This window comes from Haemaphysalis longicornis, unplaced genomic scaffold (assembly GCF_048455015.1).
Source record: "Haemaphysalis longicornis isolate Haplotype H1 unplaced genomic scaffold, Haemaphysalis longicornis Haplotype H1 scaffold_1, whole genome shotgun sequence".
Taxonomy (NCBI): Eukaryota; Metazoa; Arthropoda; class Arachnida; order Ixodida; family Ixodidae; genus Haemaphysalis; species Haemaphysalis longicornis.
Genome location: NW_027526203.1, coordinates 228,788,635 through 228,805,613, shown reverse-complemented (window position 1 = coordinate 228,805,613; position 16,979 = coordinate 228,788,635). Strand labels below are relative to the sequence as shown.

Here is a 16,979-nt window from a genome sequence, read left to right as displayed (position 1 = left end):
CCGCATTTTTTTTTTCATTCGGCCTTGCTAAGTTTAGTGCTCATTTCTAAGTCCAATATTCTTCCCCGTCAGACATACTCGCCATGATGGGTCAGGGCTCAGGGGCTATGCAGTTTTGCTGCTCTGAGAATGACGCCGTCCGTTGTATTTCCCGCCCCGGCGGCACTTATTCTGCTGAAGTAAAAAAAAAGCAATGTTCTACATGTCAACGCTCGTCAAAGACACCCGGGTGACTTTGTTGATTCTGGAGGAAATTTTAGAGGAACTTGAGCAAACGAGGCTATCACTAACCCTCGACTGGGGTCATCAAAACATGTTACACTAAAAGAGTGGTCAGCCATTTGTGGAGCGACAGCCATGGTAACCAAACGGCTTTTTTGTGTTATCTGCGGGGTCTGTACACTAGCGGTGAGCCCTGGAGCAGCTGATGTCACTGTCTCTTGGCGAAAACCGCTTTAAGATTCTAAAGCAAGACGTGGATTTGTGCAACCGTTGAATTGGGCATTTCTAAGCAGACAGTGCAGCTACGCAGCAGATTCCCTCTGATGAAGAGCAATGAAGGTCTAGTGCAGTGGTGAACTGGTGGACGGGGAACTAAATTGGCTTGGCACAAGGGCTGGCAAAGAGTGCATTCAGAGCTTTCTCCTTTTCCCTTAGGCCTCAACGTTTTTTTTTTCGTTGCACAGATTGCACTTCGCGTAAAAGCTAACATTACGTCGAAAGCTAACACTACAGTTAGTTTTCCCACACACCGTTCTCCGTTCATCTGTTATCAAATAACCTCTGTTCATGACACCGGAGACTGCTTGCACATGTTCGTGGGTCCGTAATCTAGATAACGTGTGTCGTACGTGCGCAACCTACATTTCCATCCTAAAATGCACACGTTCCTCTTCTTGTCCTTGTGTATGTAACAAACATGACCCGTTTACCCTGCCTACATCTTTCATCTATGTCGTATCGGTACCCGCCTGTCACACATGCACTTGTACGGGCTTCATGTCCTTTTTGAACGAAGTGTCCGCCCCGTTGTGCGTGGATGAACTGACATGCACTTCTTACGCGTTAGCAACAACCCGTCCTTCCTCGCGCGTCTGGTAGATAGAAGCCACGACATCTAAAAGATTAAACCTGGGTTAACGACTAGTTAGTTACACTGGCATTAGTTACACCCTAGTTACACTGGCACATTTAACCATGGTTAGGCGAACCGAGGTCAGACAAAACCGCAGTTTGCTGCGTTACACGACAGACGAAACTGCGGTTACCCCGCTAACTACGGTTAAGGCAAACTGAGCTTGGCCACCTCAGTTCGGTCACGCAAACCGCAGTTCCCGCAGCCGCAGTGCTCAAAATCGCACAAGTCAGTTCGGACGCAAGTGGCGGCGCATCAGCGGAGGCGAAAAAAAAAATCGCGCCAATCCACCCCGTGAATGTGGTTGGAAAGCAAAGCTGTAAACGGCCCCCATAACGATTACTCATGCGACGTCACTTAAAATCACTCACATCGCTCTACAACTGGTAAAACCAGAGGGAAGTGAAATGCACTTAACCACACCACTTCAAAGAGATATTCTTGGTAAGGTTACATCAATGCATGATGCATGAACGGTGTTTGGTTGAGTTGTATTGGTGTAGCACAATAGTGGAAACTTTTTTTTATAAAATCAAAGTAAGCTCCAACCCGGTGTTAGACGATCTGACTTCTCCGTCTCTGCGCCGCGGACGGAGGCGAGGAGACTTGCGGCTGAGAAGGAGGAGGAAGAAATACTTCTGTTCAGATTTCTGAATGGCCCGGAGTGCAGCCCTGGGGAGTGATTTCTTTTTCTGTGGTACCCATATGCAGTCCGCCCGGCCTGTGTACTGTCCACCCGCTGAAGCTGGGTAGGTAGAGAGGGCCTGGAAAGCAGCATCTCCCATTGCTCTTGTTGGGTAGTTGACGGAAAGAGAGGAGGGTGCTCAGGGCTAAAAACGCACAACCCGATTACGGGGCAGAGTATTCCTACTTCTGAGAAAAATTTACATTCAGCGTCGTAGCGATTCGGATGAATTACGTGAAGAGGCGTAGGCTGTGGGAAGGAACCCGGATTGTATGAGCCGCAGGGTAGTTTGTTGTTCTCTGGAAAGGCCAGGGTAAGGCGAAGGTGTGTTCTGTCTCAAAAGGCGATAATGCTGGATTATCTCTCTGGACGTGACAAGCGGGTGACTGTCCTCGTGCAGCTCCATAGCACGGGAGGTAAAAGCGCAGGCTTATTGGGTGGGCATATTTGTTGCGCTCCGTTGAAGCGTGAGGCGGTGTCCAGATGAGCTGAATGGAACAGTTTGGGGAGTGGTTTTTTAGCACGCACAGTGCAGGTCAGGACACCCAACCCGACTGGTAATTCCAGTAGGCTTACTGGGAATCGGTCACTACCCTCCGAACCCCTGGTTGAGTGAGAGCCAAGGTGATGGCTGCCTCTTCTGCTGCCGTCATTTGTTGGGTCCTAAGCGAGGTACACGCAAGGAGGTTGGTTCTGGAGGTAGCCATGATGATGGTGTGTTGCTGCCCTCGATGTTTGGAGAAGTCTGTGTAGATAACTGCATGAGCCCCACCGAGGGTGGTGTTTAGCGCTTGAGCCCGTGCTTTATGTTGACCCTCGTCATGTGAGGGGTTCATATTTCTAAGCAAAGGGAGCATCTTTAGTTTTAGTCGCCAAGAGTCTGGGAGTACGTCAAGTGGAGTGACATTCTGGGCTGCCCAGCCAATCTGGTGAAGCATGCGGTTACCCACCGCAGTTCTGAGTCGGACCTTCTGGTTAGAAAGATTGCCTTCTATCAGCTCTTCCACCGTGTTGTGGAGCCCGTGCTAAGCAGCATCAGTGTGGACGCACTCATGAGAAGACCAATGGCCTGCTCAACCACCTTTCTAATCATTATATAAAGCATCTCTATGTCTTCCTCGTCGAGAAGAAGATAGGGGTTTGTCCTAAGCAACTCTCGAGACGACGAAAGCTTCAATTAATCGAAAGGTACCGGATTCCTTTAGGCCTTGCTTCTTGGTGGCAACTCGCCTGATCATGTGTATGATTATATTAATGCTGTTTTTGAGGCGCTGCAAAGAGACGTCACTCTTGGTGTTGGCCTGGAAATGTAGGCCCAGGATCTTGATGCTGGGGTTTGGAGTGATGGCCTGGTCATCAAAGAGTATTTGAATGTATTCCTTGATTTGGGGTGAGGGCGAGAAGGAGCTGTGATTTTTTAAGTAAACACTGGAGGCCACAGACTTTAGTACATTGGCGTACTAAAAGTGAAATTCTATGGATTGGTGTGAGCTTCCTTTAATTTTTGTAACTCTTAGTACATGAGCAAGGTGCGCACAGGGCCGCTAGACGGGCGTGAGTGGTCGTTTGACGCTTTCGCGTGGCATTTAGCGAGAAGGCAGGGGGTAAACCCGTAGATGTGCTTGGCCAGTACACGATTTGTCTTCCTGTGCACGCGTGGACTCGTAGCTAAATCGGTAAGACCACGGGCTCTCGCTTTGTTAGTCTGTTAGTTCCAGGTTCGATTACCGGCGGTGCCAGTAAATTCTTTTATTTGTTCGCTGGAGTTTTCTGGTGACACCAACGGTCGCGAAAGAACCCTTGGGGGGTAGAGGTAGAAAGCTTTGCTTTAAAAATCACCTGGCGTTAGGAGGAGACGAAGGTTCTCAAATAGCGGGCGCCCCAAAGCTGCCCCCAAGAGGCGCTTGCGTTCTATGCGTCGCTCTCGCAATCAGCGCGACTACCCGTCAGCAGTGGCTCGTTTCCCGATCCACCTGATCAATTTCAACAAAAGCCGTGCTAAATTTGCAAATTCCGCGCATGGTCCGCAAAAAGGTGGATAACGCAGGCTATCATGAAGCGTTTTCCGCACTCGGGCACAATCGGCGCGCACGTCGGCCGTGCCTGCAAACAAGCCGGCGCGCCTGCCCGCACGGCTGTGCAAGCGGCTCGAACCGGCCCAGACCACGGCAGCAACAGCTTATCGCCGCTCTTCGAAATCAAGCTCATCGCGGAAAAGAACTTCCACGTGCGAGAAAGTGGATGTTAGTGCGGTGAAAAATTGTGCTATGGATTGTAATTCGCAGTTGTAGAGATAGCGGCGGTTAAATATCCACCGCGATGCCAATCCTGAAGTTCCCAACACCGAGCAGACCTGAGCAAACCAAGCCGGTTGCGAGCTGTTTGGGAAGCCCCTCTCTCGCTGCGCGCCAGTGCGTCGCGTTTGGGTCTGAAGCACTGTCTTAACGATATTTCCTTTTGTTTACACTGCTTCTCTCGTTTGTTGTCGTCAGGTTAAAAGTTTGCTAAATTATTTTTGTGACGCTCACAACCAAGTGACTGCTGTCGACGCACTTGGAATTTCCCGTGTAACAACCAAACCGCGGTTAAAGTTTAGTAACCACGGTTAAACGTAACTGCGGTTACTTCCACCGTGTAACTAGGGTATTAACGACTAAACATGGCAACGATTAAACCGTGCACGGTTTAGTCGTTCACAAGCAACATGAAAACTTTCGGTATCTGTTATTCGCACGGCGTTGTCCGCGCACGTACCAGTTTTAACTTGTGCGAATAGCTGACTCATCAAACCTAAACCCCTTTCTTCACTTCCAGGTTACCATGTTTTTCGGGCTGCTTGTATGGAGTCTCCTACTGGCGTACCTGGCGTTTCTCGCCTGTGAGGGACCAGTCGGTGCGTTAGACAAGCTGGTGTTCAGCAAGCTCACTGCAAAAGGGGGTGCCGGAGTGGCTGGGAAGCAGAAACAGCCGCTCAGACTGACTGAAGATGGGCTGGCGGAAATGAAAACAGCGCCGGAAGATTTTCAAGTGGACTCCATATTGGCGAATAAGAAAACGAACGCCTACGTACTTCCCGACCCAATCAACGGTACCGGGCAGGAACAAACTTGGAATTCGGAATGTGTTGTGCGTCGGCTGTGACCCTCGGTGCCTTCGTAGACACTTAGACGTCCCCGCTAGCGGTATGAGGCTTTGCTGAGGCTTGTCGCAGGTTCGACACCCAGTTGCTCCAACTGCAGCTGCGCAAATTTGGAGGCAAATCGCGAGACGACGCATCAAGCGTGTGCTGATTGGTGTGGTGAGCACTGAGGGACTGCACCTCCCTCGTGATTGCGGTGGCTGGGCCTCCACTGGGACTTGTTTCATCGTTTGTGTACAGTTTTGTTCATATATATGAAGTGTGCAACATGTTAAAAAATTACATAACCCTGACAGCTGACGAAGCAGCCGTGACTTTCCTCTATCCTACGACGTGTGGTTTACTGCGTTTCTATATCCTTTTTATTACATGTGTGATGTACCTATCCTTACACAGCGCTTCCTATACGTACGTACGTACCCGTTCCTCCGGCTTTATGCTGTACAATGAAATTGCTCTGTCTAGAAAAGACCGATGCCATGGCCGGGTTGTTCGGGTAAACACCGCGAAAAGATGCTGTGACTCTTCGGGTGTAGCCCGAAAGAACCCATTCCCGTTTGACCCCTTCCCGTTTGAACCCATTCCCGAAACGCCCTTCCCGCTTGACCCGTCCCGTGTGCGCCCGTTCCCGAAACGACCTTCCCGTTTGGGCGCTTCCTGTTTCATCCCGTTCCCAAAACGCCCTTCCCGTTACAACCCGCTCCCAAAGCGCCCTTCTCATTTGAACCCGCGTTGTTGCAAACCATTTGAATTTCTGAAAATATGCGTTACCGTCTTCGAAACTGTTCCCCAAAATGTGCTTACAAGCAACGGGTCATGCAATAAAAACTTGTATGCACCAAATTTCCCGGAATCGACCGGTATTTCCGGCCGATAAAAGTTTCCGAATGCCTTAGGTCGATACTGCCCTCTTGACACAAAATTTGTAGCGGCGAAAGTGTACTATAAAGATACCCAATATATTGAGGAATGCACGCATTGGATTTTTCTGCAGTTGGTGTTCGTACTTGCGGCTGAAATTTATTTATCAGCCGCTCTTATGCTCATTGTTTGGAGCGTAGCTTTGTCTTCGGGTTCGAGAGATCTATAGATCAAAGATGTCCGTAGGAGGGACTTTAAAAAAAGGCAAAAACATGTGCAGAAATTTGATAATTGGCTACAAATTCCTTTCCTACGTGAGTAATGGGGAGATATTTTTATTTATTTACTGATACTTTACGGCCTGGTCGGGCTCATGCAGGAGTGAACATAAAAGCACATCAGTATTGGTTAGCGTAGTTTAAAAACGCCCCACACGAATAAGTAAAATACATAAATATGTAAAAGACGCAAAGGGGTCCGAACAAGGATATGCATTCGTAATGTATTCCAATTTTAAAATACGACGATTCAACAAGAACACATATTTACAATTCTTCTAACGATACCAAGTTCACTGTTCGTTCAGTTAACGTATTCCAGTAAAAAACTGCACGAGGAAACAAAGAGAGCTTTGTAATAGTAATTGAGCTGATTGGCTGCCTAATAGTCTTACTATGATGTCTTCTGGCTGAACGTCTGAAAGACCCTTGGAGGTAGTATTCCCGCGACCATTTTAAGTTTTGAAGGTTTGCCCTATTATGCAAATTGAGTACGTTAGAGTGACGGGAATAAACAGAATCAATAAAACCCAAAGCTAAGTTTATAATTTTCGCCGCTTCTCATGACTGTAATTTTTTATAGCCAGATGTGGCCTATGTATCCAGATACATAGGGTTACTTTATTTTTATACATCTTTTTATCGTTTATAGTTTTCATCCGTTTCTTTTCGACATTGATGTACACTTGCGCTAATATAACGATTAAATGTGTTAGTCCACCAAATACGATTTCTTTCAAAGTGAGGGTGTTTTTGCGATTTTTTATTTGTGCTTCCGCGGTGCTTTTCTGGGCTTTTTGGTTTTATCATTTTTTGGTTTGTTAATTTAAAAGACTTGTTAGATAATTTAAAAGATTTGTTTATTAATTTCTTAATTGTTAATTTGTTTGTTAGGATTTGTTAATTTAAAAAATTTGTTAATTGGTATGACTTGAATTGTAACCAAATTTCGTCGTATGTAGATTCAAAAAGTGAAGCCCAGGTTTGAAAAGCAGTCAAGGGCTCTGGATGTACTGAGCATGCTATCGCAGCGACAAACGGAAATAAATGAAAAATAATATGAAAATGTTTTTTATAACGTTTCATAAACTGGGTACGTTATTCCGGGAACGGGCTAAATAAATAGGAAAATACGAAACGGGAAGGTTCTTTCGCCCCGGGTTGAAATGGGAAGGAACAAACGGGAAGGTTGAAATGGGAACGGGTTCAAACGGGAACGGGCCAAGTGGGAAAGGGCGAAACGGGAAGGTCGTTTTGCGCCGGGTTGAAACGGGAGGGAACAAGCGGGAAGGGTGAAATGGGAATGGGTTCAAACGGGAACCTCCCGACTCTTCCTGTCATTTAGCACCCTTACCGGCATGCAGTGTGAAGGTGAGCTTGAATTCAGTCGTTTTATGTTATTTTACAATGGTATGGCGAAATAGTGCAGTCATAGTCTTAGGGAAGAGTAATGCACTGGCATTCTCGTGGGACTTAAATCACGAGTCACTTGGAAAACATACCTTCAAATTATTAATATTATTTGGTGAGGATTTCTAAGCCTATCGAGGTAGTACGTCGTTTTTAGGCTGCTTCGTTTCCCATTTTGTTCTTCCCCCTGCGTGTTATGTGCTTCAGTAGCAAATTATTTTTCATCTTGCCTCTGGAGCGGCAAACAGCGCCGCTTGGAGGGCTGGTCTGGATTCAGTAACGACCTATAGACCGATCGATTGATCGATTGATCAATCAATCAATCAATCAATCAATCAATCAATCAATCAATCAATCAATCAATCAATCAATCAATGTGTCGACCTGCCTCGCCCACCCTCAAGCGGTCCTGATATAGGCTGGAGCATTTTTTACAGCCATTACCAATGTTGGGTTCCCCAGCGAGTGTTTTGGATGTTTTTATTCTCTCTGTATTACTGCTTAGACACGTTTTTATTCGATCTAACCATTTTCAATACCATCAGACGAAATTTGACCTTCAAACAAAGGAGTATTTAGGGAGTGGAGGAGGCTTGAGCGGGTAGGGAAAAGAGAGAGGGGAAATTTTCCTTCAAAGCAAAAAGCCGGAAGAGAATTGAGGGGCTGTGGACCTGATTTCGGGAGGGGGGGGGGGGGCAGAAGTGCGGGAGGTGGAAGTCCTTCAACATACTTTGATACTCAACCTGAGAAGTTCATTGGCATCATACCATGAGTAGCCATCGAAGGGGGCTTATGCCAGAATCTTGTATTCATAAGTATCACGAGAAATAATAATAAGGAATGGACGCTGCGCCATAAAAATATTGAAAACAAATTTATATCACCACTTGTTATCACGAGATATTTTTGGTCAAATTCAAATCGTGTGTATTTTGCTTAAAATAGCACGGCATCAACTTATGTAAACTGTCCTCCGTCGTGTTTAGTTGCATCGCGCGCCTATTTCTGCATCACCAATTCGTTCATGAACATGCACTTTTCATATTAAGGAATGCATGGTGGCCTTCTTTTGGGCGGCTTTCCTGCCGGCAGCTGATACGAGATGAGGAGCATATGCCAACTTTAATACCGCACAGGAGTGCCAAAAGCCAAGGAATACCAAGGAGTACCAAGTGCAACAAGGCGGTGCACTGCAAAGCCTCATAGTGCCCCTCACGTTTAGAAGCCACTAAGGTACTAAAACGGTATCTTGCCACACGCGCACTGGAAATATTCGAAGCCTGCGCGACAGAGAAGGCCGCGAGCGCTGCTTCCTCTATGAATAGGAAGTCAGCTATCTGAGCAACGGAGCAAGGATGTTCTTACTCCGTGATCTGGACCCATTAACTCCTGGGACTGTTCGGTTATACTACATATCCTGCCTATCAGCAAATGTTTGTGCTTTTGTTGTTTTAGTGTTGAAAGCGGACGTCACTTCATTTCTTTCGTTATATTGTCTGATGCAATAAAGAGGTCTTAGTTGTTGGCCAGTGCTCACGTTTGTGAATTCCTTTAGACATCTACTTCTACGCGCTTTTCTCCTCATGATACCAAAAGCAAAGGCTAAATGGGCAGAAACGCATGCACGGGAGAAGAAACGAGCACGAGACACACCTTCTCTGTCGAACTTGTTTTTTCTAAAGTCTGGTTGTTGTTGCGCCTTTTAAATATGTCCAACCAACGTGCTTGCGTGAACCTTTTGATAATACGATAATACTGGAGGTTTATTTCCATGCATTTCCTCCTAGCCTACTCATCTTGGCTGTTTTTGTTTTTAAGATAATTTCACCTTTTTTTGAAATTACAATCTCGTACGATTATTCATGTTTCTATACGTTACCCATATTTTTCGACGCTTAGCAAACTGCAGACCTCATTTCGGCGATATTAATTCCTACAAAGCCCGTTGCGTGATATTTTAACAGCCCGCTTAGCTATATTACCTCATCTATTCTGCTGCCGCTCCGTTAACTAAATTCCGTACACTGTCCTTTGTAGCAATCCTTTTTGCCATTGAATAGGCATTCGATGCAGACCCCCTGCCTATATCTCATGAATCACGATGTAAATCCTCTCACGAGTGCGTCCACTTTATTGTCTTTAAATGCCCTGTTTCTGGACAGACAAGCTCCGCTGAGGGACAATTTAACATTCACAGACAGGTTGTGGCATTGGCATCGGTCTTGACCTCGCTGATTACCAAGCTTCTTACGTTCGTTATGCGAGCGGCTTTGTTGGCCGTTTCATACCCACGTTTATGAAATTCTTCCACTTTCGCCTAACCACTGACTTCTCGATGTGAATTTGTAGTTTAGTACAACTTGTAAAAGACATGGCTTACTTGTGTTGAAGACACATTTTTCCTATATTAGGATTGATTTCAACGGTTCAATTCCCTCTTAACTTCCATGGGACTGAGATTTTGTAATGCCTAAGGTGCGTGAGTGAAAAACTTTATTAGACGAGAGGCCATGGGGCCCTTGGGGGAGCAAGGATGAGGGGAAAAGGGGAAGGTCACAGCTCGCACAATGAACACAGTTGCAGTCTTGGCGTCCTAATCACAAAATGAACACATAAAAGTCAGTCAGTGGCACTAAAACGCACAGCCCACACTTAAATGTGCAGTTCACACTGTAGACAATGCGGTGCACACTGAAAACACTGCACACTGCGGTAAGTTCACATTGTAGGTAGAACGGGGAAGTCTACCAGGCCGTTACACTAATTTGTAGAGTCCGTTTTCAAGGGCGTACTCGGTGATTGCTTCTATAGAAGCAATCACCGAGTGCCTAAGGTGTGTGCAGCCCAAGTTTTCGCGTGCCTTTTGAGTGTGACTCTTTGGCCACAGCAGCAGACTGATGCTTTGGTTTCCACGAACTAAAGTGTGCTACAGATGCCGCAGGCGGGAGGAAACAACAAAGGTGCGCCGCGAGCCCGTTGCCCTTGCTCCGTAGTTATCCGTGATTTTGCAGCATCCATTAGGCGAAGGCATGGTCGACGCTGCGCGAGCTCGGCTCCGACATTTTGATTCAGGGCATGGCGGCACGCGGGGTCCCCGTTCAAGCGGCAACTGATTGTCGCCTCAACGAAATCTTCTACACAGCGAAAATGTGTGACCAATCTTATGTCTGTGCTACTAGGTAACTTTCAATTGACAATTGGACTTTCACCAACAACTGCGCCCTATGTATTTACTATGAGGAACTCGATAGACAATTGGTCCAACAGCCTTCGGAAGGCCTTTTCAACAGCCGTGTAGCACAGGCATTAGTGCCCCGCCGGCTAATGTGTTGTGCGAGTGAGCCGAAGCACGCGGGTTCGGTCCTGGCCGCTACGACCGGTATCGCACCTACAATAGGGCAATAGGGACTTCGCTTTCCTATTCTGCAAAAAATGTGTCCCCATTCTATTTCTATTCTTACATGCTCAAGATTGGCGGCAGAGAAGCTGCCTTAGTGGTAAATTTTTGTGAGTAAATCATTCGTTGCTGAGAACGTACCCCAATGCGTAAACTTTAAGGCATTGAGTGTGAAGTAAAATGCGCAATTGCAAAGTTAGGGCGTTTAATCGTTTTTATTCTGTAACTGTAAATCAGTGTAATTAAAAACAAAAAACAAACAGAACCAAACAATGATAATTGAGCTAATTCGTCTATTGGTAGCCAAATATTGCAACCATCGTATCTCGTAGAAAACTAAAAAAGTTCAGACATTTCATAAACGCTGGTTTCGCGCGAGGATGTCGAGCGTTTCATCAATAAAGGCCTTGATTCGACGGTTTGGTGGTACCAAAAAGGAAATTCGTGTGAAAGCGGCAAATAATTTTGCTTATAAAGTGTTTTTCAGTACCTCACTTAGGGTATGCGCTATTCTGTGAGCGTGTAACTATTTTGCTACGCTTCAGAGTACGCATACAGGATGCAGAGTACGGGCCCATATTTCTTGTGGTCAATCGTCCTATACCTTGCGCTATAAGGAATTGATTGCTTTGTTTATTGTTGACTTCAGGTATGCCCCAGCAGCATCTGAACGTGCTCTGCAGCCGCATACATTCGTGTGTAAAGAGCGCCGTCTAGTACCCCGCTGCGGGGACAGAAATACATGGTCTCAGGGATGAGGAAATGTGATTATCTCTACGACGCCGATGTCGCCGATGTATCTACAACGCCGATGCGATTGTCTCTACGACACCGATGCCTGTTTTGAATTCACACCAAATATGTTAATTTTTTTGCACAGCAGTGAGAGAGTCCAGGGTGGGAAATCAGACGGCATGGCTTGTCGCGCTTGGGAGGGTGCATATATGTTTATAGAGTACGTCGTTTCTGCGAATCCAGAATTTTTTGTTGCGCAGTACAATACGGTTCAAGAAATTGGTTTTAACGCATTAGCGTTATTAGGCTCATTTTCCGATTTTGCCGTGGGTTCTAGCCGTCCGTTATCAGCCGTGTTCATCAAGCGTCCGCGGTAGTATGCCAGCTGTGCTAACGAGTAGCTACAACTGCGACAGCCAGATATGAGGACTCGCCGAATTCAGGAACACCGAGCAGCGGCAGTTGTATTGGGGAAAGGCTGTGGCAGAATGAAAAGAAAAGATGAGCCAGTTAGGCAGCCGCCGCGCCTGCGCACTGAACTTTTTTTCTGCGAGTCTTGTGTAGACGCATGCTGGGCAGACATGGTCGCCCGCCTTGCCCACAACTTACTACCACCAAAGCGTCTCTCAGATGACCGGAGATGATGCCGGCCCCAACAATGTGTCACCTAGCTAGAAAAGGGGGTGAATGATTAACGCCAGGCTCACAAAAACCGAGGAAAGCCTAGATTGTAACCAGAAACGAACTAATAGTGTCCCAGTACGAAGCAAAACCGAATATATGGCGCCTAACACGCTAAGTTTGAATAACTTCAAACTTTTAGTGGTCCTGTCACCACTACAAGCTCTTTACGGCAAGCGATGGTTGGCGCCACGCATCTAATTAAAAAACGCCAAAAATATATCAGCATGTGATCCCGGAAAACAGTCGGGGCATGGCCATTCAGAGAAGAGGAGAAGATTCAATCGCCAAAATGCCGGAAATATTTGGCCATTTGGGCCACGTTGTAAAATGCGGGCACAAGGGAAGAGCAAGAATAAAATTACACCATCTTCCCGCAGGGGAACCCTGAGTAGTATACGAAGCAGCCATGGGGTCGACTGAAGTTGCCTTAGTTTCCAGTTCGTCGTTTCCGATGACGTTCAGCTTCGCGTGCCTTCGTTGTATCAGTAGTTTCTTGACGTAGTTTGAATGAGTGAAGGACATAAGGTGCGTTCATAGCACATGCTCCCGTCTTGGTTTGTAGCGCAGTGTGAAGAGCGCCACGTACCTCCCGTTGCGGCCAGAGAGTCGTGGGATCAAAACCAGGCGCCGCCGAACTATTTGTTTTTATAGTGGACTGCGCTGACGTCAGCCCAAACGCTGATGGCGCTGAAGAGACGCGAATACCCAGTAGAGTGCGGACGGCGGACAATGACAACGATGGAAGGAGGGACACAGCCCCGAGGGTGAGATGCTTCGCATCTAAAAGACGGAATGACACAGCTTCCGCAGACACTGACCATGAACTAGGTATCGCACAGTCGGTCACCCGCCGCGGTGGCTCAGTGGCTGAGGCATTGCGCTGCTGAGCACAAGGTCGCGGGTTCGATTCCCGGCCGCGGCGGCCGCTTCTCTGATAGAGGCGAAAACTAAAAAACGGCCGTGTGTACGAGATTTAGGCGCACGTTAAAGATCCCCAGGTGGTCAAAATTAATCACGAGCCCTCCACTACGGCGCGCCTTATCGCCTGCGTTGCGTCGGTGCGTTGAATCAATGAATGAATGATTAAATCAGGCAATCAATCAATCAATCAATCAATCAATAAATCAATCAATCAATCAATCAATAAATCAATCAATCAATCAATCAATCAATCAATCAATCAATCAATCAATCAATGGATCAATCAATCAATGGATCAATCAATCAATCAATCAATCAATCAATCAATCAATCAATCAATCAATCAATGCACAACATCTCCGTATAGAGCGGGCTCGCAAAGGGTCAGATAAAGGTACATCAGCGCCACAATGAAACTGGCCCTGAAACTGAACAAAAGACGTCTCATCTCTGGTACGACTGATCAACATGGTCGAACTTTCATTCAACAACGTTTGTCAGTGGTGTAGGCATTAGTAACTGCGTTTAAAGTAAACTGGGTATTTTTAAACTGTTTACACTGTTTTGCACGGGTCTAAAGTGTCTTTCTGCTAGCTGGCATTCTTGCACAAGCATGCCGACGTCTCTCTGACATAGCCTGTAATGTGAGTGGCGCGAACGTGAAACTTCTGCCCTAAGGAGATAAATGACTGAACGCTTAAAATGAGAATTTTCTACATAAACACGTTTATTGAAGGAACTTCGAGTAGTCAGAACTTAGAACCATCCGGTCATTTACTCATTTTTAAACAAATTACGTCGTGTGGGTGCTTATAAATGGAGAACCATGATTAACAAACAACGCATACCTGTTTCGTTGCCCGATATCGGAAAAAAGAAAAAAAATGCAGTTACGGTTCCACCAAGGCTTTCCTTCGCAACTCGTGAAGTGACATCATATTAAAAAAAATACCCGTGCCTTCCCGCGAGGGGAACACGAGTAAATGCAGAGCATTGGGGCCTCAGTACTGATTGAAGGCAGTGTTACTTCCATCGCTTCTTCCATGATGCTGGAGTAGCAGACACGAGTAAACGTGGGCACGAGCGTCAGCCAAGGAAGGAAGGAGCAACGCAGTGACTGAAACACGAGCGACCGCTAGGCGCTATATTTGCAGCGCGCGCAGTAGAGGGAGAGCAGTACGGGGGGGAGAGCGCGCATGCGCAAGCAGCGCGCGCCCTTCCACGACCCACCGCGCTGCTATCACGCACCTGTTAGGCCGAGACCGCGACGGAGCGAACGGGCTGACTACGAGCATGCGCGCGCCAGCTGCTGTTGAGAGAGAGGAGGGAAGGACAGGCGCACCTGCTGCGGACGCGAAACTGTTGACACCGTCCGAAACAGGAACAGGCGAGGCTAAGAAATGCTCTGCATTTAAAAGCCAATCACAGTTCCCTCTCGTCTGCACGACATGTCGGCATAGATCGGCCTCGTAAAGGGTCAGATAAAGCTACATAATCGCCATGATGAAGCTCGCCCTGCAACTGAACGGGAGATGTCTGATTTCTGATACGACTGATCAACAAGATCGAACTTTCAGCCAACAACACCGGCGAGTGGCGCAGGCGAAGTAACCACGTTTTAGGTAAGCTGGGTATTTGTAAACTGTTTATGCGGTTTCGCACCGGCCTCCCGTCATTTACTCATCAAACGCAAAAATAACTAGCGAGAAGCAGTGACACAGCGCCGAGTCGCCGAGTCCCACCATCACGCAGTTCGATTGCTTTCCTGTTTCCTCCAGTGAACAATGCTGTTAACGCTGTTTCATTGATTGGATTGATCCCCTTTCGCTTACTGCAGAAGCGTTCAACAGTAAGTTGGCGGTTAAAGCTCTCTGGGTCTATTATAATTGATGAAAACACGCCAGAGTGCTCGGTTATAAAGGCGAAGCGAATTTTATGGCACAGTTTTCTCCCGCAGGCGCTTCTTCAAGAGGGCAGTGGCTAAGGTGTTGGACTTCAATGCAGGCTGGCCGTAACGTTGGGCTGGCCCGGCGGCCGCAAGTTGTGATGGCAGACGAGGCACTTGATTTTTTTTACTTGAGCAATTTTGTGCCATTAGATACAAAGAAGGCAATATTATGAATTGAATTCGGAAAACAACGTGAACTTCAGCAGGGAAACTGGCTACGAACCGTAGAAGCAGCAGGTAGGTCTGAGTTCTGCTACAATGGTTGCCACAAAACTGAAGCGGTCGCGACACCGCCGGCACGGGTATAAAAAACTGTTTATGGCAACGAATAAAGGACGCATTATTTTTAAAATATCGCGTTTGCAGCTGTACAGAGCAATGTACAGAAAGAGCGCTTAAGTTTCGAATGTTCTCACAGCTAGTTGCGCTGCCACATGGCGATGCGCGCATGGGCACTTGCGATGCACTTCAAAGCGAGAATTTCAAAGGCGTCTCCTAAATTCCAGAAGGAATGAATTGTAAAAATATTTGGGATTTATGGTCCTGAAAGGTCGTTCAAAAAGGCAATATTAAGCAAAGACAAAGGCATGTGCTCTTCACGACCCCTTTAAATCATTATTTGCCAGCTGCCTCTGCTGACTTACGTGCCTCTGCCGACGCTCCTGCTGCTCACTGTATCGACAAATCCCACAATGGCCGTTGCCGCTTGTGTGTGTTGTAAAATGCGTGTGGAGCTAGTTTAGGGGGGCAAAAGAGGAAGGTATGGCTATGATGGCAATGACATGCTGGATTGTGAGCAACAGGCAGCCAGTCCCACTGCTACAGCGAGCTAACGTGACCACTAAGATGGTTAGAATTGACAGCACGGTTCGGACTGTGTGTGAGGGGGGGTGCAAAAAGCACTGTGTTGTAGGCTTCGAAAACTGTAACAAGGCATACACATCGGGCTGGCCATGTCTCAAGTTCGTGAGGGTGGGATACGGCTGTCACACATCCTTGAGATTCCACTGGTGGATATTTCGCTCCCTTCTCTCTGGATAGGTATCACACCTATAGATGGTTTTCACTGCATCATCAGACATAGCATGAAAGCAGTATTCCAATTGCCACATTACAAACATTAGCAAAATTTCCTTGGAGAAACATTACCACTACATTGCTGGCCGCTTCCTCATAACTTTACAGTCTTGAGCTTGTTATTTCGAAACAAGGCATGGCTCCCGTCAACCCACCGCACGTACCATTTGGGGTAGAAAACTAGCAAAGGAGACCATATCAAAGAAAATTGCTCTACACCAGTACCCAACGATTACGCGAAGGTTGCATGTAGCGGTAAGCCAGTCTTTTCTTTATTGGTATAACAACTGGTTACTTCAATTACTTGTAACTTTTCACTCGTGGTGTTTGTCTTTCAGTGTGATTGTGTAACACAATTCCCACTGTCTAGACTGATCTTCTATAGCCTCTCTTTTCTTTGTTTCCAGGGCACCTACTCCGTTGTGCTACTTGCCGTCGTTGGCAGTGACTACAAGTTTGTCGTACATGTCGGGGCATACGGCAAGCAGAGCAAAGGAGGGGTGCTCCAAAACTCCCACTTTGGAAATTCCTCGACGAGGGCAGCCTTCAGCTCCCATGAGACCTGCCGGTTCCACGCACTAGTTGCCCGGACCCATGTGTGTTCGTTGGCGATGAAGCCTTCTAGCTGAGAACCGACTTCTTGCGGCCATACCTCGGAAGGCTGCTGGACGACTGGAAGAGGATCTTCAATTACCGTCTCAGCTGGGCG

At 47.0% G+C, this 16,979-nt stretch overlaps 1 protein-coding gene across 1 annotated transcript in view; it reads left to right on the top strand.

Annotated features, from left to right (window-relative positions):
* LOC144158063 (nose resistant to fluoxetine protein 6-like) overlaps positions 1-4,961 on the top strand; it is a 62,080-nt gene extending 57,119 nt beyond the window's left edge. Inside the window, exon 14 of the mRNA XM_077688731.1 lies at positions 4,635-4,961. Coding sequence (XP_077544857.1) covers positions 4,635-4,961 — 327 coding nt within the window. The remainder of the gene's footprint in view (positions 1-4,634) is intronic.
* Positions 4,962-16,979: the final 12,018 nt, after the last annotated feature.